An 18840-nucleotide genomic window follows, 5' to 3' on the forward strand; every position below is an offset into this window, starting at 1 on the left:
TTTTTAACTCTTTCCTATGAACTTACTAAACTTAGTAACACTATACGGCCGGCCTCTGGTTGGTGGTGCACGCCTTCAGTCCCAGCCTTTGGGAAACAGAGGCAACTGACCCTCTGAGTTCAAGGCCAGTCTGGTCTATGGAGTGGGTTCCCAGAGAGAGAGAGAGAGAGAGAGAGAGAGAGAGAGAGAGAGAGAGAGAGAGAGAGATTATCTTACCACATTGCCCAGTTACCCTAGAATGCATGATCCTCCTGCCTCAATCTGCAGAGTACCAAGATCACAGACATTCACCACCATGGCCAGTACATCTCTTACAATTTGAAACCTAGTATTTTCCCAAATTTCTCTATTCTCTCCATTCTCTTTCACTTCTCCCTGCAAAACACTTGATTCCTTCTTGAATTCTGTGTGTTTTTTCCCTTCTTAACACCATGTTGAATGCATCCAATACACACCGCTTCATTTTTTCCCCCAACTCAGAAAACAGGGTCTGCCTTTTAAGCCTGAATGAGTCTGCGGCATTTTTACCAGCAGTTTGTTCCTGCATGCATGGATCTCCAGCTCTTTGGCCTGCTAGATATCACTCACCACCCGGATGCAGGGTTTCTATTGCTGTGGCAACCCTGTCACTGAGGAACCTCACTGATCTCGTCAAGACATCAGTGGAACCTGCCGTTATTGGCAGACTAAGGGCTCTCGGTGGCCGCATCCAGCAAAGGTTCATTTCTTCCTCAAATTACAGCATGATATATATCACAGAGACACGAGGCTCCAGGCTGCTTCATCTTGCATTGCTGCCATTTCTGATTCCTTCTTTCTAGTCATTGGCTAGGCAAACGAGAGGGCAGAGGAGACTCGCTGACACCTGATTGCCTCAGCCCAGGAGCAGCACAAGTCGTTTCTTACCGAGCATCACACTAGCCTGGATATTTTTGCCGATGTGGACCTCATTAGAGCTCATCTCTGACGCTAGCCTCCGGTGCTGGCTTGGCTGTTATGTTCCTCCTTAGAGGGGATGGTGTAAGGGAATGCCTTGAATCTGCACCAGAATCTGTACTCAAGCCACTGCTGGTCTGTCGAGTTGTGTGATGGCTATAATAATGTGTGCGATGCTCGGGTTCAGCCTGTTCCTTAACTGGAAACTCTGTGTTCCTTCTTTTCTCTCTCTTCTTCCTTCCGCTGCGAGGCAGCTAGCAACAAGCACATCCAGTGGCTGTTGGGAGCAGATGGCGAGGTCTGGGTGTGGGTCATGGGTGAAGGTCCTGGCGACAAGCCCTATGAAGAGATCTCCGAGGAGCTGATGGCAGAGAGAGCACGCCTGCAAGCACAGAGAGAGGCTGAGGAGCTCTGGTGAGAGGTGCTGGCTGGGAGGGAACTGGGTGGGGCCTGAGCCTAGAGCCCTGGGTGGAAAACTGAGATGCTCTCAGTTGTGTTGAGCTCTGTCAAGGTCAACTCACCAAGGCACCAGAGACTTCCCTCAGTAAACCTTGTGAGTTCAAGTGTTAGACCCACCAGAAAACTAATCTGGAACCTCAGTTTTCTTCCGTTGATGATATGACCTAAAGACCTAACACCTCTTCCTGTAGCCTGAAATTTGGATTTACCTGGATAGTATGGACTGCATGTTGCATGTGTGTGGCACTTGATCATGTGATCATGTGCTCATGTGCCTGTGTTTGTGTGTGCTTGTATGTGTAAAAAGCCAGAGATGTGTAAATGTCAGATGTCTCCTTCTGTCACTCTCCATGCTATTTTTTGAGGCAGAGTCTCCCAGGGAAACCGTAGCTCACCAATGTAGCCAGACTGGGTGGCCAGTGAATCTTAGGGATCTTCCTGTTTCTGTCGCCCCAGTGTTGGGATTATATTGCATCCAGATTTATATGAGAGCTCTAGGGATCTGAATTCATTTCTTGTGCTCACATGGTAAGTATTTTACCAATTGAAGCGTTTCTACAGCCCCAGCCACTGTGGGAACTTCTCACAGGGATGGTCTAGCAATCGTGCTTCATGTGGCTCTCTGTTGTTCCTCTGAATATTATTTATGTGTTCACCATAGGACAGCTGAGCCCTCAGGAAAGTTTGGAGTCAGACTGTCTTCATCAACAACTTTTAACATTTCCCCCCCTTGCCAAACTTGGAAATCCATGAGTCGGTGTCTTTAGTGTCTTCCACCATCAAGTCAGAATGATGATGTGTTAGATGTGAAGTTGTAACAATGTAAACAAGACTAAGACTATACTGAATTAAAGAACACCCACCATCCAAGCTAACCATGAAGAATATTTAAGAGATAAAAAATATTTATTTGTACCTTGATAGATCCCATCAGTTGAAATCCTGAGGCTGTTGAAGATTCTCATGTGGTAGTCTATTATTACACAGGAATTCATCTTATTTACATTTTTGGTAGACATCTGAATTGATTTTTATTTCTTTTCCTGAAACTTCTCTGCTGGCTACTATATAAGCTTTGGCTACTTGAATGATAAATTGGATTTTCATGTCTTGTTTCTTACTTTCCAGAATGGTCCTATTGATTTACCTTCCCGTCCCTATCTCTCCCTTCCTTTGTTATCATGAGTTATGTTAATCTTTGTGTTTGCTGTTCTGTATACTAAGGCAAGGTTGCTCATTGCTTTGACTTGAAGTTGCATTGTGATATGGTCTTTTAGTTTTTCACTCAAGCTCACCCATGCTGCTGATCTCTTGGAAGGAAACAGAAGGAAGCAGAGATCACCCAGAAGTTCCGGGATGCCTTGGCCAATGAGAAAGCCCGGATCCTGGCAGAGAGGTGGAAAGTGGAGATGGAGGATCGCAAGGCTGCCAAAGTCCTGGAGGAACGCATACATGAGGAATTCAAGGTGGGACAATGCATCGGGCACCTGTGAGGGGCACCAGCTCTAGCCTCCAAGTTTGGTGTGGCCTGTTCGTTTTGAATCTCTTCTTGGCCATTGATCTTAGGTGTGTTATAAGACAGAAATCTGGCATGCTTGAGAAAGAAGGAAGTTGACACACCTTGGCCCATCTTCTTGTTGTATAGATGAGGGAAATGAGGGCCAGACAATGAAATTGTCAAGGCCACACATAATGGTGTTTGTGTATAGATTCAGGAAAAGACTATTGGCCTTCTTCATCCCAGAGTGTTTTATAAAATGAGGCCCCAGGAACTGGGCTTTGGACCAGATCAGCTGGTAGTGTGATGGTTGGACTGTCTGGTCACTTGGTGTCATTAACTAGGTCTAGAGCATTTTGGAACTGGTAAATGGGTTTCCTTGCTCTCTGGTAGTGTAATGATTGGCTTTAATTGTCAGCTTGACACAATGCAGGCTCACCTCAGAAATGAGTCCTTCATGACGAACTTCCTGGATGAGTTGGCTCTCATGGACCTGTCTCTGGAAGATTATCTTGATTACATTAATTGACATTGAAGACTTAGCCTACAAAAGGGAACACTATGCCCTGGGTTTGGACCCTGAAGTAGAAAAGAGAAGGCAAGCTGAGTCTAAGCATAAAGGCATCTACTTTCTCTGCTCATACAAGCTGCTTGAGTTCCCACTACCATGACTCCTCTCCGTGATGAACTGTAACCTACAACTGTGAGCTGAAATCACCCCTTTCCCCCTGAGTTGCTGTTGTCACAGTGTTTTATCACAGCAACAACAGGTAGGAAGTTTAAATCACCTGAATGCAATTTTTTCCATTATAGGTGCAACGAATTTATTTAGTTGAAAACACACACACACACACACACACACACACACACACACACAGAAATAAGCAGAACACAAAACAAAAAAAATCATATTCAATTTCTACACTGTACTGTTTTGTAAGTTGCATTGTTGAATTCAAACACAGTTGGACTTTAGTCAAGGCAAGAAAATAGAGTTTGGGGATGGGAGTGTAGTATGCACAGAAATATGGGTTTCGTATTCAACATTTGCCAAAAACAAAAACAAAGGACAAAACAAAATTTGTTTTGTGTTTTGTTTTGTTTTGTTGGTGACTCTTGACAGTGGGGGAGAGAGCTGCGATTCCTCAGCAGTGGCTGAGGTGATTTGTGGGACTTAGCACTCAGCGACATGGCAGGGGAGAGCCTGTTTTCAACAGAGGTAGAGGGGTGAAGAAGCTAAAAGCAGGTCAGCCTCTAATTAGATGCTGTTCCCTGAGCCAAGCAGTTGGTGAAGTGGGCATCTGTCCTCCATCAGAAGCTGGGGGAAGGAGCCCCTCCTTGATTACAGTGCCAAGGAACAGCCCTCCGGGCATCCAGACACATGCTTCTGAGTTGAAAGAGATGTCTGCCCAACATCCTTGTAGGGAGCGCTGTAAGAACAGGCAGCCTCGTTAGGTGCAGGCTAGACCACATTGCACATTTTTCTGCCATTATTGAGCTTTCTGAGGGAGTCAATTTAATGGGCCTGGATTCATCCCAGGGACATGGTCTTATGAGCCTGAAGCTAAACTGGAGTTTGGGCCCGTCTCCCTTTGCGCAGCTTTGGAAGGAGTTAGCCTTTGAGTTTCACTTGTCAGCATCTGCCCATTTTAAAACCTCTTCCTTCCTCCCTAGCAGCTGCAGAGTGGGGATGTTGAGATATGTTCCAGATGCCTCTGACTGTACTCTCCCTCATATCTACAATAAAAACCTTCTCTTTATTTATACGTTGGAGTGGTCCTGCCCTCACTTTGTACATTAGGTGCCAACCCTTCCCCTCACTTTATACAATATTCGACCCAAGATTGGAGAGAGGTTTATGCAGTTCAGGTTTTCATATAATTTAGCTTTAAGCTGACTGAGGAAGAAAGTATTTCTTTTTCCGTGTCTCTAACAGTGGTCATGATAGGCTCTGTTTGTCTCTTTTTTCCATACCCGGGGTTGAGTCTAGACACTTGGAGTGAGCTGAGGTAGAGCTGGGTCTTGGGCTCACTGCACAGAGAGATCACAGAGGGGTCATGTTTCTGGTAGAGATTCTCTGGTTGATGGTCTCCTTGAAAGCCTCGGTGATGGAAGGGAGACATTGTGGGGTGCTCTGCCAGGGCTCACAGTGGTATCAGTGAGGCCACCTGGCCAGGCCTTCAGGTCACTGAAGGACTCAAAAAGTTATCTGGTGTTATTTCCAAAGAAGGTTCTAGTTCTGATGTGTGTGTTCTCGTTTTCAACTTCAACTTGCTAAACATGCCTGTTTGAACTTTAGTAGAAGTAGGCACCCTGATATAGCACGGCTTTGCTTTGAGAAGCCTTAGACATGGGAGACTGTAGGAGAGGCACTATTTCAGGCAGTGCCCTAGCAGGAGCTTCAAAATGGGACTCTTGGTGGCTTGTTCTAGTGGTTAGCCCAAGTCTGTCCTGAGACCGGGTCTGGATTCTTAAAGGGCTGGTTGGCATCCCACCCCTTCATAAGAAAACTCTGGCCTTTAGCCAGGCTGCTATTGTCTCCCTCAGCCACATTTCTTCAGCTGACAATGGGAAGAAGCTTGGAGCATTCTCAAGATTTCCAACACTGTTTGGGGTGCTTGTCTCTCTTCTCGTTCTTGTCCTCCAGGGGTTCATAGCCAGGGCACTCGGCACCATGGAACATTTCATATTTACATTCTGGGCTCCTCTGTTGGGCCCAGCTCCTTTTCCTCAGTGATCTCAGGCTGGCCCAACAGTTCTGATGGTTGCCATAACAATGAGAATATTTTAGTGATTTTTGCTGTGAGAGTTGAGCCATTTTAGTGAGTCCTTGAGGCGCAAAATGCAATCCTGTGGATTTGTGGTGGCAAACTGTTTTCTTTTGTTGTCTCGGTCTTTGTGAAGAGGTCTGCCTTTGTCACAGTGAGTGGCCAGTCATTTTCCTTTAAGAAGGGAGGTTGCGGTAGACCACTGGCTCCCTGCTACAGTAGCACTCTCAAGAGGCGAGGTAGCTGAACAATGACACTGTTGTTTAATGTTCTGCCTCCTGTCACCCACAGCTGACTTGTGTAGGAATTTCACCCTGTAATGCCTAGTCACATTGTAATGTGGGAAAATCAGCACACCAGTCCTGACCCCTTGATCCTTCTCTAGAGGGCAGTCTCCTCAATTGCCCCTACCCCCATCACCTACACTGAAGTATTGAAACTTTCAGGACTTCAAGACATAATTGTATTTGAAGGCAAGGACCTTATAAAGGTAATTTTAGCTAAAGTGCAATCTTTAGTGTTGGTTAGGCCTGAATACAATATCACTGGTACCCTTCTAAGAAGAATAAATTTGACACAGGGTAAAGCAGCATTGACCACCTGCAGGCTGAGGAGATCCTCAGGATGAATCAACCCTGCTGATGTGTTAGGACTGGCCACCTGTAGAACACAAGGAAGCATGTGTTTGTTCAAGCCATATAGGCAGTGATACTTTATACTTTCATACAGTTTGGATCTGAGACTCCTGGCTCTGACAGGAGTCAGCTGTCTGCCTGGAAGGCCCTATGGGTGGGTAAAGTAACTGATGTGCCTCTGGGCAGGTTGCTTTGGCTGGTATCTTGTGGCCTCAGTGACACAGTGACTATTGTCAGAATTCAGGGAGCCCAGGGGGAGGAAAAGGAAATGTGCTAGGTAAAATATGAAGGGTTGTGCCAACATAAGGAGGGATACCCATTCTGCTAAGATTGTCATGCATAGTAAGCTGTTTTGACTAAAGTTGGAAACATGGCTTCCAGTTTCCTATCAGTCAGGAACTGCCTTAGGATTTCCCATGGCAAAGCCGTCCTTCCCCTGTCTATCTCTGAGGGATCTTAGTCAAAAAGCTAAGGAGCCACTCTGTGTTGTCTACTGTAACCCCACATTTCTCTCATCTTGGATGTTCTGATGGTCATCTTTACTTCCTCCCTGTGGTGCCTAGATAACTGTCCCTCTGTTCCATGAGGGCTGCTCTTGTCACATTCTCCAGGCACTTCCAATTATCATGCCCAGCTGGCTTTAGCTTTCTTACCTTTGTAATGTTTCAATAGGCTTCCTCTCAGCTCGCTACTCCCTTTGCCTTACATGCTCCCTCTTTCTGGTTGTTCACAGGCATCCTTCCTTCTAGCTTATTATCCTAACCTTGGCTTTCTTTATTAGTCTTGTTTTCTGATTCCAACTCTTTCTTTTGAGTTGTGATAGTGTGCAATGATCTGCCCTGTCCCTTTAAGAGACAAGCCATTCCCACTCCCCACCCCCACCCCCACAAGGCAGGCTGATCTTCAGCTTCCAGCCTGAGTATCTTCCTTTTCCATCTCCCTCTCAAAGAGACAGCTTCTGTCTTTCCCTACTTCTCCCCTTCTCTCTCTCTCTCTCTCTCTCTCTCTCTCTCTCTCTCTCTCTGCTCTTCTCCCCTTTCCCCTCCATAACCCACTAAATAAATATCCAGCCTATCCATGTCTCTGTCTCTCGTCCACCATGTGGCTCCCTGCCTAGGACCAGCCACCTTTGGAGACCTGTGGCATGGTCTTGTGGCATGCCCATCTGTCTGTTCTGCTTGTCTTGGGAATCAGACCACATGCCATCCCCTATGACAATTCTTCTGGTCACATAGCTATGGTAGTATCCCAAACATGCTCATACACACTAGTCATTCTTTTGTGAAATTAATTGAACTTTAACTTACTTGCTTGGTTTTCTCACCACCAGAAGGTAAACTCTGAGTGAATGGGGACCCTGTTTCTCATACTGCATCCACAGGAGGCCTGTGAGTCTCACAGATGCTCAGTAATTTTAATAAAATCAGTTAGCTTCTTTAGCGTCTGTTTCTAATTCTTAAAGAATGGACCTCTTGATGATTTTAGAAGTACAAACTGATCATTGGGAGAAAAGTCCTCAATCAAAACCATTTCAGAAGCAACAGCAAAACATCAGTAATTTTTTGTTTTATTTTGTTTTGTTGTTTTGTTTTTCAAGACAGGGTGGCTCTGTGTAGCCCTGGCTATCCTGAAACTTGCTCTGTACTTCAGGCTGGCCTCAGAACTCAGAACCCAGAGATCCACCTGCCTCTGTTTAGCAAGGCATGGGTCACCATTACCCATTGTCATTTTATGTATATGAATATTTTATCTGCATGTGTATTTGTGTACCATGTGCCTGTAGTGCCCATGAAATCCATAAGAGGGCATTGGGTTCCTCAGAGTTAGAGTTAAAGACTATTGTGAGCTTATATGGAAGTGCTAGGAGTTGAACCCTAGTCCTCTGGAAGAACAGCCAGTTCTCTTAGCTCTTAAGTCATTTCTCCAGCCCCCCAAAATGCTATTTTTTTTAAAAATAAAGGATTAAGAATTATAGTTATATTACCTTTTTCTTTTTTAAATCATTAATACAGTTCATAAACCTAGAAAAAAATTGCATAACATATGAACAGAAAAAAATGAGAGAGGGGAAGAAATATGAGAAAATCTCAAGACAGAGGCAAGACATTCAAGAATTCAGTGGAGGTGTAGGAAGGGTAAGGCAGTGAGCTGGCTCAGTCTGGAACCCCAGAGGTCCAGGATTTGGAGGCACCAAATACTGCAGGAATGGTGCTAAAGATGTGAGTTTGCATGCAGGTTCTTCTTGTGGAGCAGGTGAACCTGTCTACCATCATTTCATTTGCTTTGTTCTTATGATATTGAATCTATTCCTCTTTTTGACCAGAAGGAAGTGGGAAGTAAAAAAGGAAAGGCCTGAGTTGCCAGGCAGAATGGAGAGAGACGTGTGGGAAGGAAAGATATTAAGTCAAGGTCTGAACCTGGAGCAGTGGGAAGATAGCTAGGGCTGCCTCCTGGGTGTACAGGGAAGGTGAACAATCGTTTTGTCTCTATTAATAATTATAGCCACCTAAAACCACCCTTTTAGCTCTGTCTCAGCAACTAAATCTCTTGTGAACTAGTGAAAAATATACTATATTGGCCAGTAGTGTGTGTCTGTTATCAGACTACTACCTTTTTGGAACCAGAGCTAAACCACTGGGCTGTAGGCTAATCTGACTCCATGGAAATGAGTTCTGGAGTTACTGGGACATCTGGTTAACCCCCTTGTCACTAATGGGCTATGTAAGAAGCATAGTGAACTTGCTTGTATCCTTCCACAGAACCGTAATTTATTGACTAACAATTAATTCAAAAGCTACATCAATTTTGTTCACTTTAATTCACCAACTACTACTACTACCAGAATTCTTAAGATCAGAGCCTGGGGTCTGGCAGCTCTACCGAGTTGGACTTGGCCACTCATCCTCAATAGGCTAATTAAACAGACAACTAATAATAAATAGAGACAGGAGATCTGTCTGATGTAGCCACACTGGGAAGAGGAACAAAGAGAAGAAGGAGAAGTAGGGAGAAAGAGAGGGACATGCTTGGGGCCAGAAGCCAGCCAGCTAGCCAAACAGGAGAAGCAGGAAAGTAGAACATATAGAAAGAAAAACAAAAATTCCTGAAGCAAAAGCATAGATAAAGAGAAACAGATTAAAATAAGAGCTAAGCTAAGGCCGAGCATTTATAACATATAGTAAGTCTCCGTGTCATGATCTAGGAGTTGGTTGGTGGTCCAAAAGAAAAAGTCTGGTGCGCTTCCCTCAGTGTGACAGTCAGTTGACTTTCTGTTGCTTGCAAGATGGAGCACTCTCAGCTCCCAGCACCACCTCTGATGGCATGTGGCCACACTCCCCGCTGATAAAGGACTGAACCTCTGAACTATAAGCTGCCACTCCAAGTGTTTTCTCTATAATATAGAGTTGCCATGGTCATGGTGTCTCTTCCAGCTATAGCAACTCTAACTAAGACAGTGATCTTATCCTACCACCTAGACTTGGGCTATAGTAACTCAGGTCAAAACTGCTTTTTTGGGGGGGGCAGGGATGGTGAGAGGGCTTAGCAGGTGTGTCTACTTAGTCTGAGGAACTGAATCTCATCCCTGGGATCCACCTTGTGGAAGAAGAGAATCATCTCCCACTAATAGTTTTCTGATCTCTTCGTAAGTGCATGTGCCTCCCATACAAGCATGCATACAAATTAAACTTTAAAGATATAATAAAAAACTCATGTGTGGAATATTATTTTAAGATGTTACATTTGTTTATGCTGTGGAACATGTGTTTAATGATGCAACAATGTGTTGTACTCTTTTATCTTGTATTTGTTGAACTCCTTGAAGCTATGGTACTTTGCCTATCTACTAAAACACCTCATAGGTCTAATAAAGAGCTGAACAGCCAATAGGCAGGCAGGAGAAAGGGTAGGTAGGGATGGCAGGTGGAGAGAATCAATAGGAGAGATCTGGGAAGAGAAGATCAAGGGAGCAAGAAAAGGAGACGAGGAGGACATTAGGGGCCAGCTACACAGCCAGCTACAGAGTAAGAAGTAAAGAAGAGTATATAGAATAAATATATACCTTTATGTAGTATATAGAAAGATTAAAGCTCAGAGGCAAAAGGTAGACAAGATATTTTAAAAAAAATGCTGGCCAGAAACAAGCCAAGCTAAGGCTGGGCATTCATAAGTAAGAATAATCCTCAGTGTGATTTATTTGGGATCTGGGTGGTGGGCCCCTCAAAGAGTCAAAAGAACAAAAAGCAAAGATTAAAGAAACAACCACCAATGCCCTTGCTTTAGAAAATGCAGTATTTCAAGGCTAGCACAGCCCGAAAGCTGCTGTTCTACACAGTCAAGGACACAGCCTGTGTCCACACTCATATAACACAGAGAGAAACAGAGAACATGAGAAACAACTTAAAAGGGACCAGAGCTCATGCAGGGCTTTGTCTGGCCTTGGTAGAAAGGGCTGCCCCTCTCCTTTCTGCTGGGAAGGGAACTGGAGGAAGAAATTGACAAATAAAGCACTTCAGACCATGACTTCGCATAAAGCATGAGGCTCAGGTCGGGGGATTTAAGGACAATTCTGCCTGCAGCCTGCTCACTGTTGACTCCTGGTCAGATACCACTCAGAAAGAATAGAAGATTCTAGATAATCTTACAGAAAGGAGCCCCAGAACCTTCCACCTGATTGTTCTTCAAAGAAATGGCTGGTTCCTTATGTAATAGCTACAGAGTAAAGCTCGTCTCTCAGTGAGGTTGGCTATATACTCAACTTCCCATTCAAGTCTGACTTTCTTCTTCACTGTGAACAGACAGGGAAAGACTATCTGAAGAAAGCCTTCCTTTTCTAGAAGTGGCAGGCACCAAGTCAAATAAATGCAACAGAACACAAAAGAAATAGAACTCAGCCAGAGCAGGGAGAAAGACAAAGGCCTCAATCTTCAGAGAGCTAGGCTCTCACACTTCTGAAACAAATACAGGATGCAGCCACATGAAGGAGGTGGTTAGCAAATAAGAATGAGGGCTTAAAAAAGTCACACGTGCCACAACGGAAAGGAAACAGCTCACACCTGGTGAAGCAGTTGGAAGAGAGGGTCAGTGACTTCAACAAGGAGGCAGACCAAGAAAAGACAAGACGCGGAAGCTAAGAAAGAAAAGATGGAGTTTTTAGGAGGCTGACTCAGGCTGACTGACTAGACAACAGGAGTCTCATAGCAAGAGAAGTGAGGGAACTCATCCAGGCAGAGGGGAAGTACTGTACTGGATAGACACGGGCCTCTAGCCTGCAGAAAACCCACAGCACATCGTTGAAAATGCTGTAGAATCGACGACCAGACACGACAAAACAAGGTAGTATAAGACAAAGCATCACTGAGGCCAGTCTGGTCTATAAAAGTGAGTTTCAGAACCGCCAAGACTGTTGTTATACAGAGAACCCCCCCCATCAAAAAAAAAAAAAGCAAAAGCCCTTATATAGAGGCTGGACAAGGCAACTCAATAAGAGAAAGAGTCCCAAGAACATGCCAAAGAGTCAGATAAACCTGCTCCCAATGTTAGGAGTGCCACTTTCTCCATGCTAACAGCTATATCATATACACAGAGGATCCGGTGCAGACCCATGCAGGTCCCATGCTTGCCACTTCTGTCTCTGTGAGCCCATATAAGCCCTGCTTAATTGATTCAGGGGGCCATGTTTTGCTTCTTTCCGAAGGAAACGGAGGGGGAGCAGAGGGAGGGGAAACTGTGGTTGGGCTATATTGTAGGAGAGAAGAATCTATTTTCAATAAAAACAAAAACAAAAAAAAAAAAGGAGAAAGAAAAGAAAATTCTTTAAAATGCCCATGGTAAGGAAACTCTGCAGATATCCAGGGAGAAAACAAGTACCCCGTGCAGCAGATGAAGAAGCGCCAGCAATGCTGGAAGACAAGGTAGCAATGTTTTTTAATTACTCAGGTTCTGTGCTCAGCTAAATTAGTAGCGGAGTGAGAGGCTGGCATAGCAATATTTTCAGGCAAACGCTCAGAAAGTGGCTCAGTGTATCCTGAGATAAGTGACTGCAGAAGGAATGCAGCTACCCGTGAAACAGGGCTCTGTCTCGAGAAGGTTCAGAGGCAGGTCCTGGAGCATGGGCGGAGAGGTATCAAGGAAGCCCGCACCGCCCATAGGAGAAAGAAAAATGACTCCCAGGGGAAGGGTGTCCCTTTGAAAAAGAAGTAATACTGTGTTTATAAGAACTCACATGTGGGTTAATCTAGAGAAAGCTTACTGTACTTGATAGGCGTTTGAGAAATTTCAATATTCTTCTTAAAAATTAAAGAAATTTTTAAGCCAGGAAAAAAAAATGAGGCTCTAGGTTCAATCCCAAGTATTGCAAAACAGCAAGTAAAATTTATAAAATAAAATCTTGCCAATCCATTTGGTTCTTACCAAGTGTGATAATCACATTTCAGTTGTGTAAGGACCAGGAGTAGAATGGTGGCTGCTGGCCATTCTCCTCCCAACAGCTCAGCTTGACTAGCTACAGAATCCCCCAGGCAGTTAGTTCCCCCATTTGAATGCCATTCCGTCTCAATAATTTTGCAGAGGAAAGAGGAAGAAGAGAGGAGGCGAGGAGAAGAACAGATTCGCCTCCAGGAGGAGCAGCGAGCCAAAGAACTCTACTGGACCCTGAAGCAGGCCCAGCTGCACTGCCAAGCCAGTGAGAAGGAGGAGCGCGAGTGGGAAGAGCAGCGTGAGTTGAGCCAAGCCTTGTCCTGGCCTAGGCCTGCCCCACTTTCCCCACCCAGCTCTCCCCCTGTGCTTGTGCCTCACCATCCCCAGCTCCCTCTCCCACCACCCAAGGCTTTACCCATGTGCATGGTCCCACTGGGCTCAGGGCTGCACACTCAAGGAGTTTACGCACAGGCCCTGGAGATGTCTCCCATTAAAGAATAAAATGTTATATTTACTCAATTGGCAATAATTTCCTGACTCTACGCTGTTGTTTGACTTACCCTTCTATTGCTTTGAAGAAGCACCAGGACCAAGGCAACTCCTATAAAAGAAAGCATTTGTTTGAGGGCTTGCTTACAGTTTCAGAGGGTTAGTCCATGACCATCATTACAGGAAGCAAACAGGTACGGTGCTAGAGTAGTAGCTGAGAGCTTTAAATCCTTACCGGTAGGAAGCAGGAAGAAGTGGGGGCAGGGCAGAGACAGACAAAGACAGAGAGATAGGCAGATATAGAGACAGATAAACAGATACACAAAGAAAAATGAGTCAGGGGATACAGAGAGAGACACAGACAGACAGAAAGACAGACACGGTGAGAGGAAAAAGAGAGACAGACATATACACATGCACACACACATAGACACACACGTGCACACACACAGACACACATACATATACAGAGAGAGAGAGAGAGAGAGAGAGAGAGAGAGAGAGAGAGAGAGAGAGAGAGAGAATATATGCCAGTTTCATTAAATGGACCTTTTCGGAAAATTAATTTGCATATCACAAAATTCATCATTTTAGAATTTACAATTGGGCATTTTTTTTAGTACACTCGCAAAACTGTGCAGTTCTCCCACTATCTAAGCATATAAAATCTTATTACCTCAGAAATAAAATGTAACTATAGAGTGTACATGCATGTGTGTGTGTGTGTGTGTGTGTGTGTGTGTGTGTGTGCATGTGTACACGGAGAAGGTGAATGTTAATGTCTGATGGTGGGTGTTCTCCTCTATTCTTGCTTCTCTTTTGAGACAGGGTCTCCATGAACCTGGATCTCACTGATTGGCTAGTCTGACTGGCCAGTGAACTCTTCGATCTTGTTGGTCTGTACCGCCCAGGCCATGTGCTGGGGTGACAGGTGCATGCCACGATGCCTAGCTTTTACATGGACACCGGGAATCCAAGCTGGTGTCCTCATGTTTCCACAGCAGGCATTTGCCATCTCAGTCAATGCCACATTCCTGGTGTGAAGAAACTTTGTGGAGGGTTTTTGTATCGATATTCATGACAGATGTTATTCTGTGCTTTTCTTATGGTGTTGGCAGTCTAGTTTGGGTTTTGGGGTAGTCTGAATGTCACTGAATGAGTTAGAGAGCATTTACTTTTACCGTCTTTTGGAAGGAACTTGTGAAAAATTGGAATTCCTGCTTAAACATTCAGTAGAATTTAGTAGGGAGCCCATCTAGTCCTGGGGGATCTTTGTGGAAATTTAGTATCTTCACTTGGGTTGAACTCTTGTTTTTTGAAGAAATGCTTCCTGGAGTCTTTTCAAAATTTTGATTAACTTTCAATAATATTGTGAGACAGTCCATTCTGAACATTTGGCAGTGTTCTTGTTGCCTGTAGAAGAGAGGATGGTCAGAGGTTCTTTTCAAAATATTTCTTTTTCAGTATGTGTGTATGTCTGCAGAAGTTGTTGAATCCCCTTCATCTGAAGTTATAGGTGGCTGTTTGTCACCTGATGTGTGCTGGGAACCAGACTCCAGTCTTCTACAAGAACAGTACATGCTATTAACCTCCGAGCCATCCCTTTAGCCCCATCTTTAGAGGTTCTTAATTCACCTTTATTCTTGACACCCTTCATATTTATCCTATCTCTGTCTCTGTCTTTCTTTTTCTTTCTTGCATTTTGTTTCTGGGATGTATCTATAGTTGACAAAGTATGCACAAGTCACAATGTAGCCACATCCTGGTGTTCATAATGGGCCGTAATGAAAAACAAACCTGGAAAGATGAGTTAAAGAGGAAGCTAAAGGGGAAAGCTAAAGAGGATGCCACTCATCTAAATTCAGAACAGAAAGAAGAGGCAAGTGAAAAAAGGAGAAAAGACAGCATTTACGTTAAAAAAAAAAACATAGTGAGATGTACAAGGTGAAGCTGCTATGTCATTGTGGTGAGCATTGGCTGGATAACTTGACCTCCAAACAGGGACTTCAAGCACATTCTGTGAGGATGGTTATTCCTGCCGTATGAAGAGGGAGGACCCAGGCTGCAGCGCTTCTTCAGAGCACTTGGGGTGGAGGCTGGAACCCCTGTCCTCTGAGAACTGCCTGATTGTGCCTCAGTGTGCTGTGTGGTAACTGAAGCACCTCCGGGAAACTGGAAACGTGTGACAATTCAGGCTCTCTGGTTGCAGGCTCTCATTTCACATTTTCTTAAAGAACTGAATGAACATGTAGAGCATGCCATTCAAATCTAGCAATCCATTCCGCACTCAATTAACTTAATCTGAAAGATATAGTGGGCCATTAATCTCCCAGGAGCAGCAGTTTTGATAAAACAGTCAAATTAAATTCTCCAACTGAGAAAAAAGGGAAGGGTGGCGCTCGGTATCACTTGAGCGGAGCGTTAGTTACTCAGCTCATATCTTAGAGGTCTGGCTTCTGAAACCCTCTGGATAGGTCAGCCAGGGCAGTGTGTACAATGATTTTCAACTGTGAGCTTGTAGGGGTGTGGAGTTGGAGACTATTTAGTTGGTCAGAGACCTTGAGAGGATCCAGCAAATGAAATTATTCATAGAACACGGACATTTAGTATTGCTTCTGTGAGGTTAAAATGTAATGAGGTTTGGCCATCTTGAGTAGGAGTTGTGGTCACTCTGGGGCCTCTGACTGTGTGCTTTGGGTTACGGCCCCAAATCAACCTCCTACACGCCATTGCCTCACTCCTTGCCTGGTTGCCGTAGAGGCTGAGAAAGACCCTTTTATTAAACCCACTGAACTGTGGGTACATCTGTCTCACTTGCTTTCCCAGACTTGGATGCTTGCCTTTCAGTCTTCATGATATTTATTGCTAAAGGCACAGATTTAGGCAGGTGTCATGGCTCCAGCAGTCTGAGTCACAGGACATCTTTGAAAATGGATACCCTTGGCTGGGCGGTGGTGGTGCACGCCTTTAATCCCAGCACTAGGGGGGCAGAGGCAGGCGGATCTTTGTGAGTTTGAGGCCAGCCTGGTCTATAAAGGCTATTCCAGGACAGGCTCCAAAGCTATAGAGAAACTCTGTCTTGAAAAACAATCAATCAATCAATCAATCAATCAATCAAACAAACAAACAAACAAAAAAAAAAAGGGATATCCTTGATATAGCCTCTCCAGAGGCAAAGCAGCTTACTCTTTCCACAGGTTCAGTTTTAGTTTCCTGCTGGGAACTCCTAATTCTACCAAGAAGTCACCCTCCTCTCCACTAATCAGCCCTCTTCCTACCCCAAGAAACGGACTATTTCCAAATGGTGTGCTCAGTCCCCAGAATACACAGTCTATCCAGTAGGCATTCTGGACACATTTAATGCATAGCTCTCTGCCAGACTCTGAGCAAACCCCTTCCATTTGCTCCCTCATTGTGATCTCAAGGCAACCGCATGAAGCCCTCATTTTCTAGGCAGGAAAAAAATTATAGACAGTTAATTCTATGCTTAAGACCGCAGAGAGATGCTGGGTGTGGTGGCACACACCATTAATCCGAGCACTTGGGGGCAGAGGCAGGTGGACGTCTATGAGTTTGAGGTCACGCTGGTCTACATGACCAGTTCCAGGTTGTCCAGCGCAAACTAGAAAGACCGTATCTCAAAGAGACCAAAATACATATATACACACTTCCATGCACACACATCATACATATGGATATACACACAAAAATAAGTCACTCACTCACTCAACCAACCAGCCAATCAATCAATCAATCAATCAATCAATCAATCAATCAATCAATAACGTAATTTTAAAAAGGACTGGAACCTGGCCATTAGGTCTCTTCGTTCTTCCCACTTTCAGCATGAAAACTGACCCAGGGAGCTTATTATGGACTCAGTGGGTACAGGCAATTGCTGTCAAGGCCAAAGATCTGAGTTCAAGTCCTGGGATCCATAAGGAAAAACGAGAGAACTTAACACTCACAAGTCCTCTGACCTCTACACACACACTCCACTCCCTGCCCCATAAATAAAGCAATGGTAATATTACTACTACTAATCCAACATAATTGTACAGAATCTGCCTTTTTATTTCTCTAAATTTATATGCTGTTGCTTGCTCAGCTCCATTCTCCTTCCTCAGTGCCTTCCTGTTTTTCTGCATCTTCTAAAGCAATCTCTTTAGCGTGCAGACAAAACTCTGCCCTCTAGTGGCTTCCAGTCATCTTTCAAGGCATTATTAGAGCACAAAAGCCAGGAGTTACTAGCCATCTAAGAGGTCTTTTCTGGTACTTCTGCCTTGCAGGGATGCTGCATGCCTGCTCCCTCCGGCCACTGGGCCCACTCTGTTAAAATTGTTCTTCCATTGGCCACTGTTGGTTGAATCCCTTGAATCCATCAGGCATCAGCTTAGACCTCTCCCTGTTTCCAGAGACTATCCATGTCTGGGGTCGCTAATGGCCAATGCACACCCTACCACAGCTCTACTGTTTGGTGCTACATTGTGCCCACTGGGCTGTAAGCTCTCTGAGAGCCAAACATTACAGCTGGGTCTCCTGAAGTTGTACGGTGTGTGACTTGCATAGTATTAAGCGCTAGCCCTGTGTAACACTTAGAACTGGCACAAGTAGATAACTAAATACAGTTGTCTGACTATGCCATTCATTCATTCATTCATTCATTCATTCATTCATTCAGGGTTTTGAAGCAAGGTCTCGCTATAAAGCGAGGCTGTCCTGAAGCTTGTAATCCTCTGGGCTCAGCCTCCAGGGTCCTAGAAGTATAGGAGGGTATCGCCACACCTGGCCAGCACGTTATTTGAAGTGGTGAAATCCCTTTAGTTCTTGCCTCTTTGCACTTCTGGAGCTGTGTGACCAAGAGGGAAAAGAGACACTCCTGTGTTTCTTCAGTGTTAGAAAACTGAGTGGGAGCCCTGAAGGTCATTGGGGATATGATTCTAGAATAGCCTGGCAGGGTGGCAGTCCACAGACTAAGGGTGGCACTGACTATTGTTCAGGGAAAAAGAACTAAAGAATAATAGTGTTGCATATGAGACAGGGTTTCAGAAGCAAAAGTTATGTCTGCCTGTCTGCCTGTCTGTCTTTCTCTAGTGCCTGCTCTAAGGGACTGTACACTCTGAAGTTACTTGTCTTTGTATTAATGACCCTGAAGTCAGTCCTGGGCTTCCTGACCCTGTCTCATCCTCTGCCCACAGTGAAAGCAGAATTCAAAGAATTCTTGCTTCCTGAGGCCTACAGATGAGTCTCTGGGTCACTGAAACCCACAGTTGTTTCCTGGAATAAGCTCCCCTCTCCGTTTCTCTAGAAAGGATTTGATCTCTCCATACCGTCTTGTTCATTTTCTCTCACTGGAATTCACAAGACGTGGCAGTTCACAAAAGAACCAGACTTATTCTCTGCCTGAGAGCAAGAGGAAACAGAGAGGAAACAAAGCAGGGTGATCTGATTTAGCCATTTGTTTCCCCAAAACTCATCCATTGATGAGAAAATTAATCGAGAGTTCCAAAGGTGACTGCAGTTTCTCTTAAAGGTCCTACATTTCAGCTTGAGTCTTGGTGGGAACAGACCCCCTCCACAGCACAGTTCCGGTGGAAACAGATTCCTCCACAGCACAGTTCTGGTGGAAACAGACCCC

The 18840-nt window shown here is 44.7% G+C and overlaps 1 protein-coding gene across 2 annotated transcripts in view; it reads left to right on the top strand.

Annotated features, from left to right (window-relative positions):
- The window catches only part of Sh2d4b (SH2 domain containing 4B), a 59124-nt gene that overhangs the window by 16644 nt on the left and 23640 nt on the right, over nt 1-18840 (top strand). The window contains exons 2-4 of one of the 2 annotated variants that reach the window (XM_013346827.1): nt 1187-1350; nt 2714-2861; nt 12864-13011. In XM_013346827.1, the coding sequence (XP_013202281.1) occupies nt 1187-1350; nt 2714-2861; nt 12864-13011 (460 nt within the window). The remainder of the gene's footprint in view (nt 1-1186; nt 1351-2713; nt 2862-12863; nt 13012-18840) is intronic. The other variant, XM_026779906.1, reaches the window with a different exon arrangement.

This window comes from Microtus ochrogaster, chromosome 6 (assembly GCF_000317375.1).
Source record: "Microtus ochrogaster isolate Prairie Vole_2 chromosome 6, MicOch1.0, whole genome shotgun sequence".
In the NCBI taxonomy this organism is placed as follows: Eukaryota; Metazoa; Chordata; class Mammalia; order Rodentia; family Cricetidae; genus Microtus; species Microtus ochrogaster.